Source organism: Saccopteryx leptura, chromosome 8 (genome assembly GCF_036850995.1).
Source record: "Saccopteryx leptura isolate mSacLep1 chromosome 8, mSacLep1_pri_phased_curated, whole genome shotgun sequence".
Lineage (NCBI taxonomy): Eukaryota > Metazoa > Chordata > Mammalia > Chiroptera > Emballonuridae > Saccopteryx > Saccopteryx leptura.
In genome coordinates this window covers 51,707,485-51,728,692 of record NC_089510.1, presented here as the reverse complement: position 1 = coordinate 51,728,692, position 21,208 = coordinate 51,707,485, and the positions used below count along the sequence as shown (strand labels likewise).

General features: G+C 40.5%; 1 protein-coding gene across 5 annotated transcripts in view; it reads left to right on the top strand.

Annotated features, from left to right (window-relative positions):
- The window catches only part of PARP9 (poly(ADP-ribose) polymerase family member 9), a 357,437-nt gene extending 336,800 nt beyond the window's left edge, over positions 1-20,637 (top strand). For all 5 annotated transcript variants that reach the window (XM_066347907.1, XM_066347908.1, XM_066347909.1 and 2 more), the window contains exons 7-11: positions 6,651-6,708; positions 10,437-10,814; positions 14,156-14,292; positions 14,908-15,082; positions 19,826-20,637. In XM_066347907.1, the coding sequence (XP_066204004.1) occupies positions 6,651-6,708; positions 10,437-10,814; positions 14,156-14,292; positions 14,908-15,082; positions 19,826-20,205 (1,128 nt within the window). In that variant the 3' untranslated portion in view covers positions 20,206-20,637. The remainder of the gene's footprint in view (positions 1-6,650; positions 6,709-10,436; positions 10,815-14,155; positions 14,293-14,907; positions 15,083-19,825) is intronic.
- The last annotated feature ends 571 nt before the right edge of the window (positions 20,638-21,208 follow it).

Sequence of the window (21,208 nt, the reverse complement as noted above, 5' to 3'; positions counted from 1 at the left end):
AGTCCTGTTTTCTGAGCCAACTGAAAGGTTGAAGCTGGGGTGGCCGGTCCACTGGGGAAGGGTAAAGCCTATTGTTAGTCTCTCTTGACAACTGGCAGGTTGGTATAAACCCCCAACTAGGTCAGACCTGGAGAGAACTCCAGCCAAACTGCCTTATTCCATATGAGATAGTTGACAGGCTAAACCCTTCCCCAAGTCTATGGGTGGGCACTAGGAGAGCCAAAACAAAAACACAAGGCTGGTACGTTCCGAAAGGAAATTTATTTAATACACTTGGGTGCAAGCATGCTGAGACAGACCAAAGCCATATCAGCAACAAGGAGGGTTGGAACAGGGTTTTTATAGTTTAGTTAGGGGTCTTGGAAAAAGCGCTGATATCATTGCCTTTATAGGTACAGAGTAATATATATTTTTTTGTATGTGGATTGGAGAGGCGCCACAGTTTCTTCAAATTGTTTATCTTCCAGCTCACTGTCTAAAGGAGTCCTGGGCTAGTTCAAAAGGTCCCAGGCTGGCCAGGCCAGCAGAAGCTTCAAGCAAGCCAGTCCCCCTTTCTCCCATGGGTTTGCACTGCCCTCGGAATTGAGGTGATGCTGATGTATCAGAAGACAGCTATCAGAAGACAGTGCCTCTGGGCCTGTGGCTAGGCTTTTACAAACAACTACTGTATTATGATTTAAACTCCCCTAATTGTCAGGTCCCTTTCCAATATAAGCTTTCCCTGACATTTCTGCAAAGATAAACTTTTTGCAACATTTTAAAGTGAAGGCCAGGAAGACATTAAGTGAGAGAATAGCAAGCCAATTAACTACAACCTCACAGTAAGTGATGAGAATGTTCTGTTTTGAGCCAGGGTGAGAAGTTTGGTGAGGAGAATTTGAGTTTTCAAGGGGGCTTAGGCCTTAGCCAGTTGGCTCAGCAGTAGAGCGTCGGCCTGGCATATGGATGTCCCAGGTTCAATTTCTGGCTAGGGCACACAGGAGAAGCACCTATCTGCTTCTCCACCCTACTCCCTCTTCTCTCTGTCTCTCTCTTCCCCTCCCACAGCCAGGGCTCCATTGCAGCATAGTTGGCCTGGGTGCTAAGGACGGCTCTATGGCCTCCACCTCAGGCGCTAGTATGGCTCCAGCTGCAACAGAGCAATGCCCCAGATGGGCAGAGCATTGCCCCCTGGTGGACATGCTGGGTGGATCCCGGTCAGGCACATGAGGGAGTCTGTCTGACTGCCTCCCCACTTCTCACTTCAGAAAAATACAAAAAAATTAAATTAAATTAAAAATAAAAATAAAATAAAGGGGGCTTAAACCTAACACCAACTTCAGACCCACATTCCCAACCCTCTCTTGTTTCTACTTAGATATTTGACCGTCATCTTAAATCCAACATATTAAAACAAATTATTTGTCTTTTTCTCTCTAATCAGTCAACTTCCTTGGACAGGTTAAGTTACTTAACTGTACCTCACTTTCCTCAGTTTTAATATGCACATAATATTTACCATCTTACAGAGCTGTTGTGAGAATTCAATGAGTTAATATATATAAAACACTTAGAACAGTACCTACCATACAGTAAGTCCTCCATGAAGGTTAGCCATTATATTAGCTGTAATGAGCTGTAGTTCACTGAGTGCTGAACTGAATACTAAATTAAGTGAATTGTTTGTTATCTCTTTTTTTCAATTAAATTTTTTAAGTTTTTTAACAGCAAGGATGTATCTGACTACTTTTGCCATGTCCTCAGTACTGCCCTCAAATTGAATCTGTTCTTTCTTAATTCATCCGTAGGTGACTTCAGAGGGAAATCAGCTGTGGTCTAACACAAATGGAGGGACATGTGTGTAGGAGAGTGTGTCTGTGTGTCTGAGTACAGAGCTCTTTTGTCCACCGTCTTTAATTTTCACTTCGTTTTAGCTTTTTGTTTTAGAGTAGCCGAATCAGTTGAGTTTCTCACATGTGACTAGGTCCCTGAAGTATCAGCATAATTAGTGTATATTGCTGTGTCCGTCTGCCTTTAAAGTACCATTTCTTTGCTTTAGTCTCACTTCGCTGGCATTTTCTAAAAGGACTTTAATGATGTTAAGGAAAACTAAAAAAGAAATGAGATAAGATACAGCATCTTAAACTAGGTTTTGAAGGCGTAATTTTCTGATCCAACTGCTGGTGCGACTTCCCAGGCTTGTGGCTGGGAATTGGGTATAAAGGGCCTTGCTGAGTGCCTGACCCAGAGAGTGGCTCTGAACATTAGTCCTCTTTCCCACTCCCAGCCTGTCTCCATGTGAGTGGTTGCCATTTTATCTCCTAATAAAAGAAAACAAACTATATTGATTCTAACTTGCTGTTTCCTAGAAAAAGCGTAAAGGTTCTTACTCTTTTGCTGCCTGACTAGACAGAGGAGGTTTGTAGTGTTTGCTGATTTCCCCTGCTGACTTTAAACTATCAATGGACATCACTGAAGGTGGAGCTGGGAAGATAGGTGTGCCATGGGCTCTTGTGAGCAATGTCAGCTGGCTCTAGCATACCACTGTGTCTCATCTGCAGCTGACCTGTGAGATGGTGGCAAATTACCCAGTGAAGTGGCCTTTTTAACAAAATGAATCATTCTGTCTGTCCTTCAAATGAAGTTTGCCGGTTCCTCCCAACCAGAGAACTATTATAGACTCATGTAGTTGCCCTGAGTATATCTTTGAACTATTTATGAAGCACCATATCCCTACAAGAGGAATTAACCATATCTAGAAAAGAAGGTTCATTCTTTCCTCCTACAAACAAAAATGTACATAGCAGTTCAACGTAAGTAGAAAGATCAGCCACAGTCTGAGGATTCCCCTAGGGAGTAATAATGAAAACAGCTGCCATGTATTGCATCAGCCAGGTACTGATAAGCAGCTCTCTCATTCCATCCTCCCACCTCCAGTCCTGTGATGAAGCCACTGTTGTCATCTCCATTTCACAAATGGGAAAACATATTAATCCAGAGGTTAATATACACTCAACCAGTCAACTGGCCAAAGCAAGTTTCCAACCTGGGTCTGTTCGTTTCCAAAGCCTGTGTTCTGAACCACTAAAGAAAAACACAGAAAAAAATAACTTGAGAGATGATACATCTTTCAATTGTGTAACTCAAAAGAGGACTGTCTTATGCAGCAACTAACATCATACTTTAACATTGACCATTTCTTTAGGTTTTTTTTCAGTTATCAACACTATATTTATCCCCGTGGAAGTATGATGTGTGTGCTTGTATATGTTTACCCTTTGGCCTTTCTTTCTTTTTTTTTTGAGACAGCCAGACAGACTCTCGCATGCGCCCGACCGGGATCCACCCGGCACGCCCACCAGGGGCGAGGCTCTGCCCCTCCGGGGCGTCGCTCTGCCGCGACCAGAGCCACTCTAGCGCCTGGGGCAGAGGCCAAGGAGCCATCCCCAGCGCCCGGGCCATCTTTGCTCCAATGGAGCCTCGGCTGCGGGAGGGGAAGAGAGAGACAGAGAGGAAGGGGGGGAGGGTGTGGAGAAGCAAATGGGCGCTTCTCCTGTGTGCCCTGGCCGGGAATCGAACCCAGGTCCCCCGCACGCCAGGCCGACGCTCTACCGCTGAGCCAACCGGCCAGGGCCCCCTTTGGGCTTTCGATAAACACATTTTTTCTCCCTAAATATTTCTTTCTTTCAGTGAGGGGCATGTGTTCAGAAAGATCAGAGGGCAACTTATACCTATCTTCACAAGAGCGTTACCTTGGCAAGCCTCTACATTTCACTGAAATAGATTTGTTAGACATCCAGAGTTGTTGACTCAGGAAGACCAACATACACTAAACTCATAATAAAGTGATACTTACATTCACAATCATGAATTTTCTAATTCACGAATAACAATGAGTAACTAACTTCCCAGCTGACTGAAATACTTATGTTCACCAGGATTTCACAATAATAAGGGGTCCTTGTTGCAACTGAGTATCTATAAAAGGTGTTGGATAGTCATTCACTTGGTTATTTAACAAATATTTATTGCATATCTACCTTGTGCCAGACACTATGTCTCAGAATAATGAAAACCTCTCTAGGAGCAGCCTACTAACATTCCTCACATTAGGCATTGCTCATTTGTAGACAGAGCTGGGAAAAAATGCCAAATTCTTGCTATAAAGGTCCACTTTCCCAAATTTTTGCAGACCATCTGTTTGTTATCCACACATTCTTCAAGTTATTGATACTGATTAAGTTATAGTTTTCTTTCACATTCAATTCAAAGCTTTGCTTAATTTCTAACCTTGCAGCACATCCTAACATTTAAAGTGACTTTGGAAAAGAGCTGATTTTGATTCTTTTATGTATAGCAGCTATTGTTAATCTATCAGCAGATAGTATCTCATTTGTTTTATTTTCAAGTTCTTAAACAAGAACAGGAGAACATGGAAGTTCCCTGTAATGACCTCTCCAAGTACAAAATATGGTAAGATGGAGGACTTTCTGCTCTGGAACTAGCAGCTGCAAATATAATTTATGAAGAAAATGTCCTACAGATTAAGAAATATTATTGTTGCCTGACCAGGCGGTGGCGCAATGGATAGAGCGTCGGACTGGGATGTGGAAAGACCCAGGTTCGAGACCCCGAGGTTGCCAGCTTGAGCGCGGGCTCATCTGGCTTGAGCAAAAGGCTCACCAGCTTGGACCTAAGGTCTCTGGCTCAAGCAAGGGGTTACTTGGTCTGCTGAAGGCCCGCGGTCAAGGCACATATGAGAAAGCAATCAATGAACAACTAAGGTGTCGCAACAAAAAACTAATGATTGATGCTTCTCATCTCTCTGTTCCTATCTGTCTGTCCCTCCCTGTCTATCCCTCTCTCTGGCTCTGTAAAAAAAAAAAAAAAAAGAAAGAAAGAAATATTATTGTTGAAGTTCAGATGCAAAGCAAAATCTAGTTTTCACCCCATTATTTACCATCTTTTCAATGAAGTAATTACTGTCAGTTGTATCAACTTTAAAAACAGAAAGACAAAATAAAAACAAAATAAAATAAAGGAAGATGCTGAATAGGTGATTCCAAACTCTAGAGGAGATGAGTTATTTTTTTTAAATAGACAAATCTTTGTTCATAGACTGTCATATAAAAATAATTACAATAGCTAACATTGAATGTTTACTATGTGCCAGATATAATATTAAGCACTTTACAGGAATTGATCATTTATTCGATCTACGTAAGTAGAAAGCAATGTATTATATATATAACTTTTAAAAAACAAATTTATGTTTTATTAATTACAAGAACATCTGCCTGTATGTTTGTCTTCTTTGGTGCCATATCCACAGATTTAGTTCAGTGCCTACCATGCAATATGCAGGGCATTTACTATCTGTTGAATGAATGAATGAGTGAAAATATTTTGCCTTGGAATATACATTCTTTTTTATACCAGGTTTTGAGTTTCTTTTCATTTTTCTTATATTTGTTTGCCCTACATGTTCTAATAGATTGCGGTGCTGCACTTGCTGTTCTCCAAGATTTAGATTTGTGGCAGTGGAAATGGGGACTCAGAGAGTGGATGAGGTCAAGTCAGTGATGGGATTCAAATAATTTAACAACCAGTTCTCTGCTCTAATGACCATTCTTTTTTTTTTCTTGGTATTTTTTCGAAGTTAGAAGCAGGGAGGCAGTCAAACAGACTCCCACATGCTCCTGACTAGGATCCACCCGGCATGCCCACCAGGGGGCGATGCTCTGCCCATCTGGGGCATTGCTCCTTCTCAGTGGGAGCCATTCTAGCACCTGAGGTTGAGGCCATGGAGCCATCCTCAGTGCCCAGACCAACTTTGTTCCCATGGAGCCTTGGCTGTGGGAAGGGAAGAGAGAGACAGAGAGAAAGGAGAAGGGGAAGGGTGGACAAGTAGATGAGTGCTTCTCTTCTGTGCCCTGGCCAGGAATCAAACCTGGGATTTCCACACACTGGGCTGACGCTCTACCACTGAGCCAATAGGCCCAGGGCCCCTAATGACTGTTCTAAGTGTAAAAAAAAAGATATACTAAAGGTATTTTATCGTTTCATGCATTTAATACTTAAATAAGAAAAATAAAAGAGGTACACAAAACTAGATTATATTATAAGAAAGAACTTTAAAATATTAAGAAAAGATATTAAATAATACCTGACAAAAAACAGTACAAGTTTTTACTGCCTGGTTGTTTGGTACTTTTTCTCTTTATGTTATATGTTTGTTTACTGAAGTAACAAACACAAGGAAATTAAAATCTAGTATTTCATTAAAGGTATAATGAGTTTTATGAAATAAATAAATAAATATTACAAGCATAGTTCTGTCAAATTTTTTTCACCTGTGGACAGAATGAACATTATTATGGGTGCTTCGAATACGCTATTGCACAGATGAACGTCAAAAAAAGAAAAAGGAATGTAAATTTGTGATTTCCACATTGGGCAGCTGTCCAGGCACCTTCGAGAGAACCCTGATTACAAGTGCCATTTTAACAACCGGTTCACTGAACTCAACAAAAAATTAGGTATCAGTTCTGCCGAACCTGTGCGAACTGGCTGAATCCCACCACTGGGTCAAGTGTGGATGTGCAGGTAGCAAGAGGGATTTCGATGACAATGGCTAAAAGCCCTGCTCTGTTCTGTTTTGCTCCTTGCAGGCTTTCACCACTGAAATGAAGAAGAAGTCCTCCCTGCAACATTTCAACAATTACAGTGGTGAGTGAGAATTTGATGGGCCTAGAAGCAGCATCTCTCATCCTAGGCTCATTCTGTTCTTGATCTAAACTAATGGACAGGAAAAGATGAGTGAAGAAGCCAGATATAATTCACTGTGCTCCTGCTTAGATAGCAACCTACTCTATACCTGGCCAGGTTCTTGCTCAGTCCTGTTTTATGATATGAACAGAGCGAGGTTGAGTTGCATTAGGTGATTCATGGTGTAGATAATTCATTTATAAATGCTGCCTATAATTTTTTCCTAAGAAAAAGTTCTTCCCTGCCTGACTAGTGGTGGTACAGTGGATAAAGATCTATCCAGAATGCTCTGGCCGCTGGTTCCAAGCCCTGAGGTCACCAGCTTGAGCACAGGCTCCTTAGCCCATTAGCACGGGGTCACTGGCTTGAGCAGGGAAATCATCCACACGATCCCAGAGCTTGCCAGCTTGAGCCCAAAGGTTGTTGGTGTGAAAAGCCCAAGGCTGCTGTCTTGAACCGGGGGACACTGACACAGCCCCGATCAAGGCACATATGAGAAGCAGTCAATGCACAACTAAAGTGAAAACAACTACGAGTTGATGCTTCTCATTCTTGCTCTCCCTTCCTGTCTCTGTCTCTCTCAAAAAAAAAAAGTTCTTCCCTTCCCAAGCTGACTTAGCCAATACTCCTTCTGCTCTCAATGAACAAACATCTAAAGGAGTTACTCTTTAATAGTGCTAGAAAGCACGTCTCAGTAATACTAGATAACATTGAGTGGGTTAACCCAATGCTACTCAAACCTGAGGAATCACTGTGATCATGACGGAAACTTTGAAAAGCAGCAACACAAACCAATGTATGAATAGGCCCCAACTCTACAGATTCTGATCAGGCCCTCTGGGTCTGGGCCAAAACTGTGTATTGTTCAGTGCCCCCTAATTAATTTCACTACTGAACCATGTTTGGGGATCACTGAACTAAACCAATTCTGGTTGTTGAGGACTGGAGAAAGATTAGGTTCGTCTTATTACTGCATTCTGTTAGTGGAATTTGAGTGGACTGAGATGAAATTGCCTCATGACAACTAGGTCGTAGACATCTGAAACAGTCTTTTAATCTAAAGTATTCTGTAGATGTTAAAAGCACTAGACATTCAACCAGCAATAGAAACTGTTAGGATATTTCCCATTAGGGTCAAAATGATTTGTTTATACCTTTTAATAGAAGAGTTCAGTTATGGATATTCAGTGGTCCAGCAATGTGGAAAGGAAGGGGGAATTTTAAGGGTTCTGGTCTGTGACTGCACCTCTAATGAGCTTGTTTATATTTATCTATAAAATGATAATGACAGACTGATATGAGGATAATTAGAGATTGTGTAGGTAAAAATGTGCTGTAAATTTCAAAGCATTAAATAAATGCCAGGGGGTAAATAATGAATGGACAAACTTCCAGGTGGCCAGGAGGAGGGAGAAATTCCTCCTTGACTGCAAGCGAGTAAAAATGACTTCATGGAAGAGATGATTCTAAGCTTGGCTTTGAGGATGGCAAGATTTTCAATGAGTTGCTGGGGTAGGGCATCCAAGGTGAGAAAATCCACGGGGGCAGACAAATGCAGTGCATGTTTGGGGAACCACAGTGAATGTAGAGATGCTAGATAGGAGGGGCTTTGGAGGAGGAGCAGGAACAAACCAATGTCTCTGTCTCATTAATCCAAATAACGGAGTCAGGCATTACCAGTTACTTCAGTAATTTATTTGAGAATATCTGTAAAAGAATTATAGCACAGGACAATAATTGATGTTAATAAAAATTAATTATAATGATCTCAGATTATCAAGGGAAAGTTAAACTATTCAGGAAGGCAGAGTGGTTTCATTAGAAATATTTAATTAATAAATGGTTAAAATTAAATATGTTTTGATGTTAGAAGAGTATCCTTTAGTGGTCTGAACAATGTAGTTACCTAGAACAATTCTTCCTTCCTGGTAATGATGGGTAAGTGAAATATCAACATGTATTATTTGCTCCTAAAATTTAATGTAAGCTACCAAGCAGAACAAGGGTTTTAAAAAAAAGTATGCCTTCAATTTAAAAAGCAACCCCCCTCCCCCCACACACACAAACACACGTTTCTTAGTGTAATATAAAATACTGGTTTTTATTTTTACTCAAAGGGAGGCCATTCCCCCTCCCTTTTCGGTCTGTCCTGCTACTTTTTCATAGTTCCCAGTACCACCCAACTACTCTAGTAGGTAAAGGATGCTAATTACCATTATTTTCTCCCTGGCCACCACTTACTAGTCCTATAACCATGGGCAAGTTACTTAATAACTCTGAATTAGTTTCCTCATTTATAAGATAGGGTTGCTAATAGTAGCTATCTTATTGGGTTGTGAGGATTGGATGAAATATATAAAGCACACTTAGAACAATGCTTAGAACATAGTTAAGTGCTCAACTTATTTTTCCCCCTCAAAATATCTTGCTAAGATTTATCCATGTAGCTAAATTCACTAATTTTCATTGCTATAATAATATTCCATTGTTAAAGGACACTTAGGTTATTTCCAGTTCTTGGCTGTTACCAAAAAGGATGTGAACTTTCTTGTACACATCCCATGATACACATGTGCCAAAGTTTCTTTAAATACTATAATCATCGGAGTGGTTGTTGCAAGTTTACATCTATCATGAATACATAGGAGTTCAATTTGCTGTATGTCTTTCCTGACACTTGAGACGGTCAGAATTAGAAATTCTTGCCAGTCTGGTGGGTAGTTTTTCATATCCTTGGTTACCAATGAAGAAGAACATCTTTTCACACATATATGGGCCATTTGTGTTTCCTTTTCTGTGAATTCTTTTGCCCAGCTGGCTACTAGGTTACTACATTTTCATAATCATTTGAGAGAATTCTTTAAATACTTTAGATACTGCCTCTTCTATGAATTCTCTCAGCTACTCAATCTCTACCACCAACTTTTGCTTTGCAATTTGGGTTCAAAGCCACCTTAAGCCATCAGATTCTTCTGTTTTATACATATCTTTCCTCTTTGTGGAGCCCGGTTGTAGAGAGAGGTATACATGGGGGGCGGGGATTAGAATCAAGTTCCTTTTCCTTTTCTGCTGAGAAATACCGAGTCCAGCAGCAGGAGTTGCTTAGCTCCAAGTGCTGCTTGTGCAGGTGCGGGATGTCCTGTCACACACAGATGAGATGTAAATCAGAATCTTAGGTATTGGAACTATGGGTGTTTCCTTCTGTCATGTACTTCGATAATTTTCCAATTTTTCAGTAGTAAAACCTATATTTTTGTATACATATATATTTATATATGTATATATATTTAAAGAATACTCATTCTTAAGCTCTATGGCTTTCAGAGATGTTTGATTTTAAACCTGGGATTAGCAAGAAGTTAAATCCCATTCAGCAGGAAGTAATAGTTGGTCAACACCCAGAGTGAAATCACAAGATGAATTCATCCGTGAATGGATAAATACAACACAGCAAGGGCGAAACAAGAGCAAGACAACCCCTTGCAAGCTAAACTTGTTCTCAGAGAAACTAAACTCTACATTTAGATTTCCTTTATACCCACCACAGTGCTCAGAGGTAGTACTTAACTGAAGCTGCTACCGCAGACGATGATGGCAGTATCCTGAGGCAAACACTGGCCATGATGTACCGTCCTGCTCTGGGTTAAAACCCACCTGTTTTATGCAGTTGCTTACAATAGTCTTTTCAGTCCCCCAGGGGACCAGAGGGAACCAAGAAAATGAGCTAAAAGCTAAATCTCCTACCATCAATCTGATGGGATCTAACCCGGAAAAGATGGCTGAGGCCCAAGAGTGGATTCAAAGGCTACTGACCCACCAGGACCCGCACGTCATTGAGAATAATCATATCCTCTACCTTGGGAGAAAGGAACATGACATTTTGTCTCAGCTTCAGGAAACCTCTAAGGTCTCTATCTTAGAGGTTCTCGATCCTGGAAAGGCAATATTGAAGATTAAAGGAGCCCAGGCTGACGTTATTGAGGTGATTATGAATATTGAACAAATGCTGTGTGAAGTTCAAGAGGAAATGGCAAGAAAAAAGGAGCAAGCCCTTTGGAGCTTGTCTGGTAAGTAACTTTCCATTTAAGTAAAAAAGTCAGCTCTCCCAACTGTCCTTTTCGGTGTGATTATGTCTGTATGTATATGGGTAAGAGAGAATGGAAGAGAGAGAGAGCAACCATGCAGATTTCTATGTTAGACCATCAACTTTTATAACCACTTTTGGGTCCTATTTCTACCAGCAGGGTTAATTATTAGTAAATGAACACACGCACACACACAATTGAATTTACTTAGGATGACATGTATTGCCTAAGAGGCAATTACATGGAAAGCCTAGGGTAACCCACTCCCAGGCAGCACGGGAAAAAAGTGCATCTTTAATTGTGCAGATGGATAATACAAATGTAGACACATTCCACTTGATTAATTTCTTTAATTGAGTTTTGTTGCATTTATTTGTTGCTGGCAGCCTTAGGAATCTTAAAATTACTTACTTTGAGCTTCTCACCGAAGTAAATCATTAATTAGTACTGTTAAGTACACACACGTATCACCCATTTAGTAGGGCAAAATCCATCAGGATGACTGGGAATTTGGGTCTGGAAAGATCCTTTTAACGTAGCCCTAGAGATAATTATGAAATTATACCATTGAAAACACCACTTTGGAGACAGAAGCTTATTTCATTCAGTTATTCAACTAATGAATATTGAATCCACGATATGTACCAAGCATTGTTCTAGGTGCTGGGAATACAATGATAAAATGAACATTGTTTTCACTCAAAATCTAGTTGGTGATACGGAGAAGCAAGCAGGATTCGTTATGAAAGAGGAGGGTGAAAGTGCTCTGGCAGCACCTAGGAGAGGCACCCAAACTTGTATTTTAGAAAGATCACTGGTTATAATGTGGAGAATGGATTTAATACAGAAATTCAGATGTAAAATTTCAAAGGACACCTTGTTTTCACCATGTGTTTAAAATAATAATTTAGGCAGAAATGGTCAGAGTGGGTAGGAATTTGCAGTAGATGTTGCATCCACAGTCCACAGAAAACCCAGTGTCCAAAAAACATGGACAAAAATAATACACAAAAATTAGACTCAAGATTATGATTTCTGCTTAGCTTTTGAAGTGTAATGTCTGTGAATATGTAAATTGATACTGATACCTCTCAAGAGACCAAGAGACAAAGAAATATTGATCTCCTGTAAAGCTTATGACATTACTTTAATTGCATTTATAAAGTTATCCCAGCGACTGACAAGTTAGTCATTTAAGTGCCTTGTTCTGCTGGGAGGTGGCATTTTTAGTAACTGATGACTAAGTATATTATTCCACAGCAGAGGTTCATACAGACTCATTCTCTCTCTTTTTTTAATTGATTTTAATTTATTGTGTTTACATAGATTCTAGTCATTCTCTCTTAATCAGATCAAGATCATTTTCAACAAAATGGGTAGTTTTGAAATGAGCTATTACTACAGGGAATGTCAACTATCCATCAAATAATAAAATTTAAATAATAGAAGTTAGGCATCTCCTCTTTTATGTTGCTCTTTTAATCCTTCTATGTGAGCTTTTCTGATAGCAAGAGTTTGTGGATCTTTGAGTCTCCAGTGCCCAGCCGGTACCTGGCATGTAATAAAATGTTAGCTGACCTCAAGTCAACTGAACTTCATAAATGTGAGCTATTGCTCTCCAGATTTAATTTATAGTCTCTTCCTTTGAAATTTCCTGGCTTCAGAGTTCCTTTGCTATGGAGTTTTTGTCCCTCCTGCCTTCTAGATTTGCAACTTGACCCTCCAGTGAGTCTCTCTAGATTTATCGTCTGCTTCCTGTAGTTAAATTCAGCCCATTCAATTAGATAATGGGCTGGGTCATTTTAATATACTTGGTCTAATGTCAAACTCAAACTGAAAGAAAGTAAGCCTTTTGGAGAGTTTCCATTTTATCCACCTGTATATTTAGTCCAATAAGAAGCTCCTTTGGCCTGACCAGGCAGTGGCGTAGTAGATAGAGTGTCAGACTGGGATGCGGAGGACCCAGGTTTGAGACCCCAAGGTCGCCAGTTTGAGCGCGGGCTCATCTGGTTTGAGCTTTGAGCAAAGCTCACCAGCTTGGACCCAAGGTTGCTGGCTTAAGCAAGGGGTTACTCGGTCTGCTGTAGCCCCCCACTCAAGGCACATATGAGAGAGCAATCAATGAACAACTAAGGTGTCACAACGAAAAACTAATGATTGATGCTTCTCATCTCTCTTCGTTCCTGTCTGTCTGTCTGTCCCTATCTATCCCTCTCTCTAACTCTGTCCCTGTAAAAAAATTTTTAAAAAAAACTTAAAAAAAAAGAAGCTCCTTTGAACAATAACAGGTTGTCCTTGAATATGAAAAAGGAAGGAAAGAAGTTAAGGGAGAAAGGAAGGAAAAAAGAGAGGAACTACATGGCACAATTTATGCTTATTCTCCAAATTTTGCTCTTCTTGGTTGGGTGGTGGCGTATGAGTGCTACATATACTAACCATGCTGCCTTGCCCCTTACAGAAAGCACTGGTAAAAGCAGGTTTATAACCTTGGATCTCTCTACTTAATAGCTGTGTGGTATTGGGCAAGTCACTTACGTCTCTGGGTTTTAATTTCATTATTTGTAAAATTGTGTCAATTTTTCCAGTAGTGGCGTTGCAATGATGAAATGGGGTAGAGGTATGAAATCTCTCTAAAAACCTTGATGTGTTTATATAAATAGCATATTGTTTTCTACCATTCTTTAATGTTTTCTCATGCTTTTCTTTTTGTTAAGGGCATCTTGCCTGAAAATACAAACATTTCCTATGAACAACAGAATTATATATCATCATTTCAGCCTTGATGGAAGAGGAATACAGATTAATGCCCTTTTTTCTCATCCTCTCCGCCTCTTAAGTCCAAATCATCTGAAGACAAATTTATGAGCCCTGTATTTTATCTTATGATGTCCCACTGTATTGTTATGCTCCTTGTATACCCTAAACATAGGAGGCATACAATTTATTTATTTATTTATATGTAAATATCTTTATTTTTTATATATATATATATTTTTTTAATTCATTTTAGAGAGGAGAGGGAGAGACAGAGAGAGAGAGAGAGAGAGAGAGGAGAGACACAGAGAGAGAAGGGGGGAGGAGCTGGAAGCATCAACTCCCATATGTGCCTTGACCAGGCAAGCCCAGGGTTTTTGAACCAGCAGTCTCAGCACTTCCAGGTCAACGCTTTATCCCACTGCGCCACTACAGGTCAGGCGAGGCATACAATTTAAACTGGCTAATCTATTCCTCCAGATTTCTGGTATTTGTTTCCTTAAATTTCTTTATAAATCTTGTCCCTCTCACAGAGCACTGCAAAAAAGTTTTGTGTTATTCATTTTCAGGACAATGGACTGATCAGCAACCAAACCACCAAAGTGAAATGAAAGAAAATAAGTTTCTGAAAAGTCTAACGCTTTTAACTGAAGAAATTCAGGATCAAAAGAAACAGTTTGAAAACTGTGGTTTGCGGGTTATAAAGGTATACATAATTAAGGGAAAGATGTGACGTATCTTCTATTAATCCATTTGATTCTGTAGTCAAAAGAAAAACTTGCCTTTTGATAGCTCTAAGCTAGCTGCTCATTTGATTGGGACTCTTAGAAATAAGACTGAGAGGAGGCCAGAGATGGATATAGTGGAATTAGGAGGTAGAAATGATGTCAGGATGTGCAGAAGCATAGAACGAGTCCCAGGAAAAGCTACCTATCTTGATGCAAAACAAAAGAACTGTAATAGCTTTATAACACTACATTATTAAGTAGTTTGCCTATTATCTCTTACTAAACTGTGTGCTTTAAGAGGAAAAAGATGGTGTCCACATTGTTAACCATTTCATTACCAGTGCCTGCACGTAGTGATTGTTCAGTGCATTTTTATTAAATGAATTTATCAAAAAAGGAACAGGGAATTTTGAAGAGATAGAAATCAAACTAGGAGAGGGCCAGGAGAGGCTCTTATGCAATTTGATATGAAAAGCAAATTGCATGCAAAGTAATGTGCACAGAAGTGCCTTTATTTTTGAAGCAGTGCATCAGGCAATTTAAGTAGCAGTTCTCCAGGTTCTTTTTCAGTTTGTTATTCCCTTGGGTTCTAGGTAGAGAAGATTGACAATGTGGTTCTCATGTCTGCCTTCCAAAGAAAGAAGAAAATGATGGAAGAAAGAATACGTGGGGAACCTGCAAGCCTTAGGCTGTTTCAGCAGGTCCCTCAGCAGTTCTGTGAGGTGATAAGCAGAGTTGGCTTTCAAAGGATGTACTCAGTGCCCTGCGGTAGGTGTCAGGCCACCATGATTGGGGCTACTATGTGTGGGGATTGGTGAGCAGGCTCAACAGATGACTCACCACAAATAGCATTTGTTGTGGTGGTGAGGAGATCATTTATTTGCAAATAGGATTTAGTGGTTAAATCATTTGGAAAGGGTCATATTTTTCATTTTTCCTTTGTATATTTTGTTGCTGATGGGTTTCGCGTTGATGAAAGCGTTAGCAGTATGCTGTACAGTTCAGTGGTTTTCTCCTTTCCGGGTTTACGGGTCCTGTCTGCAGAGGGCCCTGGAGCTTTTCTTTCTTTTCTCTTTTTTTTTTTTTTCCTCTCTGCTTATCTCAAGAGAATTATTATCAACACTACCAAACCATCCTAACCACTTAATTAAAAGGGCATTTTCCTGAATTTAATAAAGTTGGTCTTTCCTCTTCCATCCTCTGCATATCCCGTAGTCTGCTAGGGAATGAATTAGATTTCCTCTGGCAAGTGAAGTGAGTAACATCTTAAAATCCTTCTCAGCTACCAGAGTTTCCATGTCTCTTTTCAGTTGTAATATTGCATACTTCATTGCTGTATTGTCTCTTAGCTCTCTTCCAAGGAGGCTAAGAAGGTTTTGAATTATCATGGGTGATACCCAGCAACGCAGTTTGATTTTGCCTGGTCCATGAAGTCTCTGGCTCTTGATCTTTTGTTTTTTCTTTTAAAATTTTTCTTTTATTAATTTTTTTCTTTTAATAATTTTTTAGAGAGAGGGGAGAGAGAGAGAGAAGGGGGAGGGAGGAGCAGGAAGCATCAACTCCCATATGTGCCTTGACCAGGCAAGCCCAGGGTTTTGAACTGGTGACCTCAGTGTTCCAGGTCAACACTTTATCCACGCCACCACGGGTCAGGCTGGCTCTTGATCTTTACCTTTCAAAATATGTAACATGGTTCTTGCTGTGGGCAAAATATGTAACGCCAAGGCCAAGTCTTAATTTCCAGAAAGCAAAGAGACTGAAAATTATCTTCTCTTGTCCCCAGAAAGAACGTAAGCAATACCGAGGGTAAAAATTGAACATGCACAAATCCTGGAGGGTAAAAATTGATCAATGAATCCCCACCAAGAAGTCTTTGAGTATAACCAGGAAAGAGGTGATCAGTATGGTCCTTTCATTAGCAGTTAAAAATTCACAACTTCTTGTAGCTGGCTGAACTTCTTCTAAATCATGGTAACTGGCTTCCCTGCACTCCACTCTCCTCCCCTCCGCACACACATCACCACCTTCTACTCTGAGATCACTACTATCCTCCTATTTTCCAAATCCAGCGAGTGTCCTCTTTTCAGTCCTGTGGCAGACAATGCTAATTTTTTATCTGACATCTGTAACTACCCCCCTTTCTCCTGACCTACAGGTCCATATCTCAACATATCTTGGACATTTCTACCTAGATGTCCCATAGCCACCTCAAACTGAACTCTTTTTTTCCCATACTTTCCCCAAAGACATGGGTTTTTTTTCCCCCCTGATCTTCCCTAACCTGGCTGATACCATCACCAGCTATCTATCAGGCCTTCTAAGCTGGATACTGTCATCCTCCATTCCTTGCTTTCTCTCTCATATCCAGGCAGTCACACAGTTCTAGTGATTCTGTCTCAATGAAATTGTCAGCACAGCCTCACCTCTCTATTCCCACTACCTTGGTTTACCTTCTCCTAAGCCTAGATGATTACCAGGTCCTTTCTTTGCCTCAAAACCATCTCTTGTCTAACCTGTCCTTTTCTCTTCCACCAGAATGAACATCTGCATTCTTAGTCGCCTACATAGTAAAACCGCCAACTCTTTAGCAGAGCACATAAGGCCCTAGCCCCACATTATTTCACCCGCCTCATTACTCACTGTTCCTCAACACTCTAGCCACGAACTTCTTAGAGTTTCCCGAATATGCTGTGTGCTCTCCCGTCTCTGTGCCTTTGCTTGGGGAATGTCTTCCCTCATCATCCTTTTTAGCACTGCAAACTCCTATTTCTTCTTCAAGACATAGCTCAAATGGCATCTCCTGGTTGACACCTTTCCCCCACACCTACAGGCCCAGTGGATTGCTTCCTCCTCTGTGTTCCTGCACTCCTTTGTGACAGCCTCTATCACTGTGACAAGTACAGAAAATTACAGCCCCACAAAACTCAGGTGTGGGACTTGTTTTCTTTACGGCTGTCCAACAGAACTTCACCTAGTTTACATGCTCCGAAGTCAACAGATGTAAGAAAACTCCACCTTGACAGTTCAAGATGAACTCAGTCATTTTCAGAGTTCTCTTAGTCTCTTTGGCATTTGGACTCAGTTCCTACAAGGTTTTGCCTTTACTTTTTCTCTTCTGAGACTGTTCTCCATGATGGGACAGGTTCACAGCCCCCATCTGTCCTCTGCCGCTCAGTGTCCTCTGCTAGATAAACCACCCTGGACTTCAGTTATTAGCACTCTTCTGTACTTAAATTTCTAGGCCCCTTTGCTCTTAGGTAGTATCTTTGTAGGGCACTCTGTTTTTGTTTTTTTTAGAGACAGAGAGAGGGATAGATAGGGACAGACAGACAGGAACGGAGAGAGATGAGAAGCATCAATCATCAGTTTTTCGTTGCGACACCTTAGTTGTTCATTGATTGCTTTCTCATATGTGCCTTGACCGCGGGCCTTCAGCAGACCGAGTAACCCCTTGCTAGAGCCAGTGACCTTGGGTCCAAGCTGGTGAGCTTTTTGCTCAAACCAGATGAGCCCATGCTCAAGCTGGCGACCTCGGGGTCTCGAACCTGGGTCCTCTGCATCCCAGTCCGACGCTCTATCCACTGCGCCACCGCCTGGTCAGGCAGGGCACTCTGTTTTTCACGTCAGGAGAATTCTTTTCCAGGCCGTGTTTGTGCCCCTCCTACAGCACAGAAAATTTTTGAGTGTGCACATCCTCCGAGCTGAAATGTGGGGTGTGACAGTCCTCACCTCTTCTGGAAGTCTTACCCTGGCCGTTGCCACTTTCCTCTCAGGTGCCAGGCTGGATGGGGGGCTGTGAACAGCCGAATCAGGCAGTGCTCCCTTCTATTCTGGAAGTCGCCCAGCTTTTCTGAGGTTTCTGCTGTTCTTCACCATCTTGACTCCCAGGGCTCCCTTGAGGGAATGGGACAGAGAATTGAGCCTCTTCTCAGAGTCCCCAAGAGCTCTAGTCATGTCCTTTTTGATTCTTCTCTTCCCATCAGGTGGAAGTAAGAACTTTTACTTATCTTAAAGTAAAAAACTGCTTTTAGAATATCGTGTATTTTTCTCTTCTCTATTATATGTGGTATAAAAACCCATGCTCTAAATCAGGGGTCTCAAACTCGTGGCCCGCGGGCCTCATGCGGCCCGCTGAACAATTTTGTGCGGCCCGCAGACTGATCCACGAAGTTCAAAATATTTTGGATAAAATTAAGTAAGCCTAGGGGTCTACTTGTATTTTTCATTTCTCTAGCATCCTTGCTAGATATTAGCTTAGTTAACAGCAGTTGTGATGCGAACTACAGTTTCTGGTCGTTTTGTGACACTGAGTAAACTGCATGTATGATTGTGCTTGTTGTACTGATTTTTTTTTGTTTTCAACTGCAGTGAGGAAAGTATTGCGTAACAGTTGCCTTTTGTAGACCTAGTGTGGCCTGCGAATGGCTGTGATCTTGCTCTGCGGCCCACATGCTGAGTTGAGTTTGAGACCCCTGCTCTAAATCCTTCAGGTTTTTGTCCTTCTGGTTCAAAAAACTGTTTTCCTCATTCAGAAAATCTAACTCTGAAAGCTGTACTTTCCAGAACATTTTCTCTGCTTTGATTAAAAATAAGTATATATTCAATATACTTATATAAAGTTCTAAGCTCTATCCTTTTTGCCCCTGAGGTGATAAGTAGCAAGAACTCAATGGGTGGAAGAACAGAGAGCAAGAAGAAACTCCCAGGAAAGAAATCTTTGATTTTGATCTCAAATGGCTTCCTTGCCACATAAAATTGTACTGTATTTTATCGGTTTATACCGTGGGAGATTCTCTTTGTGAACTTCTGAGAGTAGGGATCATGTCTTAGTCATTTTTAACGTTCTAGAGCTGACAGTCCAATATGGTAACCATGAGCCAGCCACACGTGGTTGTTGAGCACTTGAAATATGGCTATCCTGAATTGAGATATGCTGTAAATATAAAACAAACACTGTATTTTAAAGACTACTACCAAAGAAAAAGTTGTAAAATATCTCCTTAAAAATTTTGTATCCTATATTGATCACATGTTGAGATAATGACATTTTGGATATAAAAGATTAAATAAGTTTATTATCAAACTAATATTAAATGTTATTAAATTAATTAATTAATATTATTAAATTAACATGTTTTGTTTTACCTTTTTTAATGTCGCTAGTAGAGAACTTAAAATTACATATGTGGCTTACATTGCATTTCTGTCGTTCGGTGCTGCTCTAGAGCTTGAAACAGTGTTTGGTTAAGTCCAAGGTAAATATAAAGAAAGAAGGGGGGTAGAAGGAAGGAAGGAAGCTATATTTAAATGTAAGCTATTCTTATATTGATGATACCAGTGACCATTTTACTCTAGGGAACAAATTTGGGTGTCTTTGCTGCAGACACAGAGAGACTTGAGAACAGGAAGTGATGATTATTTGGAAGACTAGAGAATATATATTATTACACAAACAGGCAATGTGATTATCCAGAACATAATAACCATTTAATTTTTTTTTTCTTTTATCAGAGCCAAAATATGGAGCTGGCATATACTTTACCAAGAACATCAGAAACCTAGCATCCCAGGTCAAGAAAACATCTGCCACAGAGAAGCTGATCTATGTGTTTGAGGCTGAAGTACTCACAGGCTCCTTCTGTCAGGGTCATCCGCAAAATATTGTTCCCCCACCACTGCGTCCTGGAGACATAGATAGACACGACAGTGTGGTTGATAATGTCCCCAGCCCTGAAACCTTTGTTATTTTTAGTGGTGTGCAGGCTATGCCCCAATATCTGTGGACTTGCACCCAAAATCCTGCACAGCCACAGGATTACTTATCAAAAGCCACAATGCCGAGTCCATATTCGCATTTGGGGAAAGGCTTCAGTGGCAGCCCTGTTGACTAACCCCCACTCCATCTGAACAACTGGCATGGCCCTGCTTTGGAGGAACTAACCAATAATGACCATCAGTGACTCAGAGTGTGGTTTGAACATGTCAAATGGGTTGTCTGTATAACTGACTAGGTTATTGAAGGGAACCAGTTACATACCACTAGCATCTTAGTCTTTATCTCTTGGGGCTAGGGCAGGTAGATACCAACTAAAAACTTTCAGGATCATCCTTCCCCTCCAAGTTTCCTTCAAGTTATCCTTTCACCTCCTTTACTATAGGTAATAACAAAAATGTTTTATGTGTAATGAAAAGATTTTTCTAGTATATAATCAAAGCCTTTTATTTTCTAAAATGATGACAGTGTAACATATTAGGACAGCAGGATGATCTTAGACTTTCCAGAAAATCTTATACCATGCTTTAGCTGTTAAAATAAATAAGCTTTGCTTTGAAAAATAACATGGAAAATGAATTATTTGAAGTGGAAAGACATCAAACGGCTGATGATATTCTGCCGATTCGACCGTATCAAGCAATGACACTCAAGCAATACTAGGCCAAATTATTAATTTACTAGGCCAAATATTTTTGGACCACCACAAGTGTTTCAGTCACCTTCTGGGTGCTGGGGATATGATGATGGACAAGACAAATGTCTTCATAAACCTTTCAGCCTGAATAATAAGAAAGGCAGCTGTGAACAACTTAACCAGTATGACTGGGTATAACAAACGAGTAATTACAGATTCTTTGGAAATATGTAAGGGGGAGAGCAATCAGGTTGGGGTGGGGAAGGCTTCTAAAGAAAGTGACACTCAAGAAGAGACTTGAAGAATTTGTAAGACTTAGGGCTAGTAAGGAATGCAGCAAATAGAGTCTGAAGAGTATTTATGCAAAGAGAATAGCTCTTATAAAGGCTGAACCACTGTGACTGCCCAAATTTTATTTTACTTCTGCAATGTAGAGGCCAGCTAATCTCACCACGCATCTCTTACCTGTTCTGGAATCAGTATT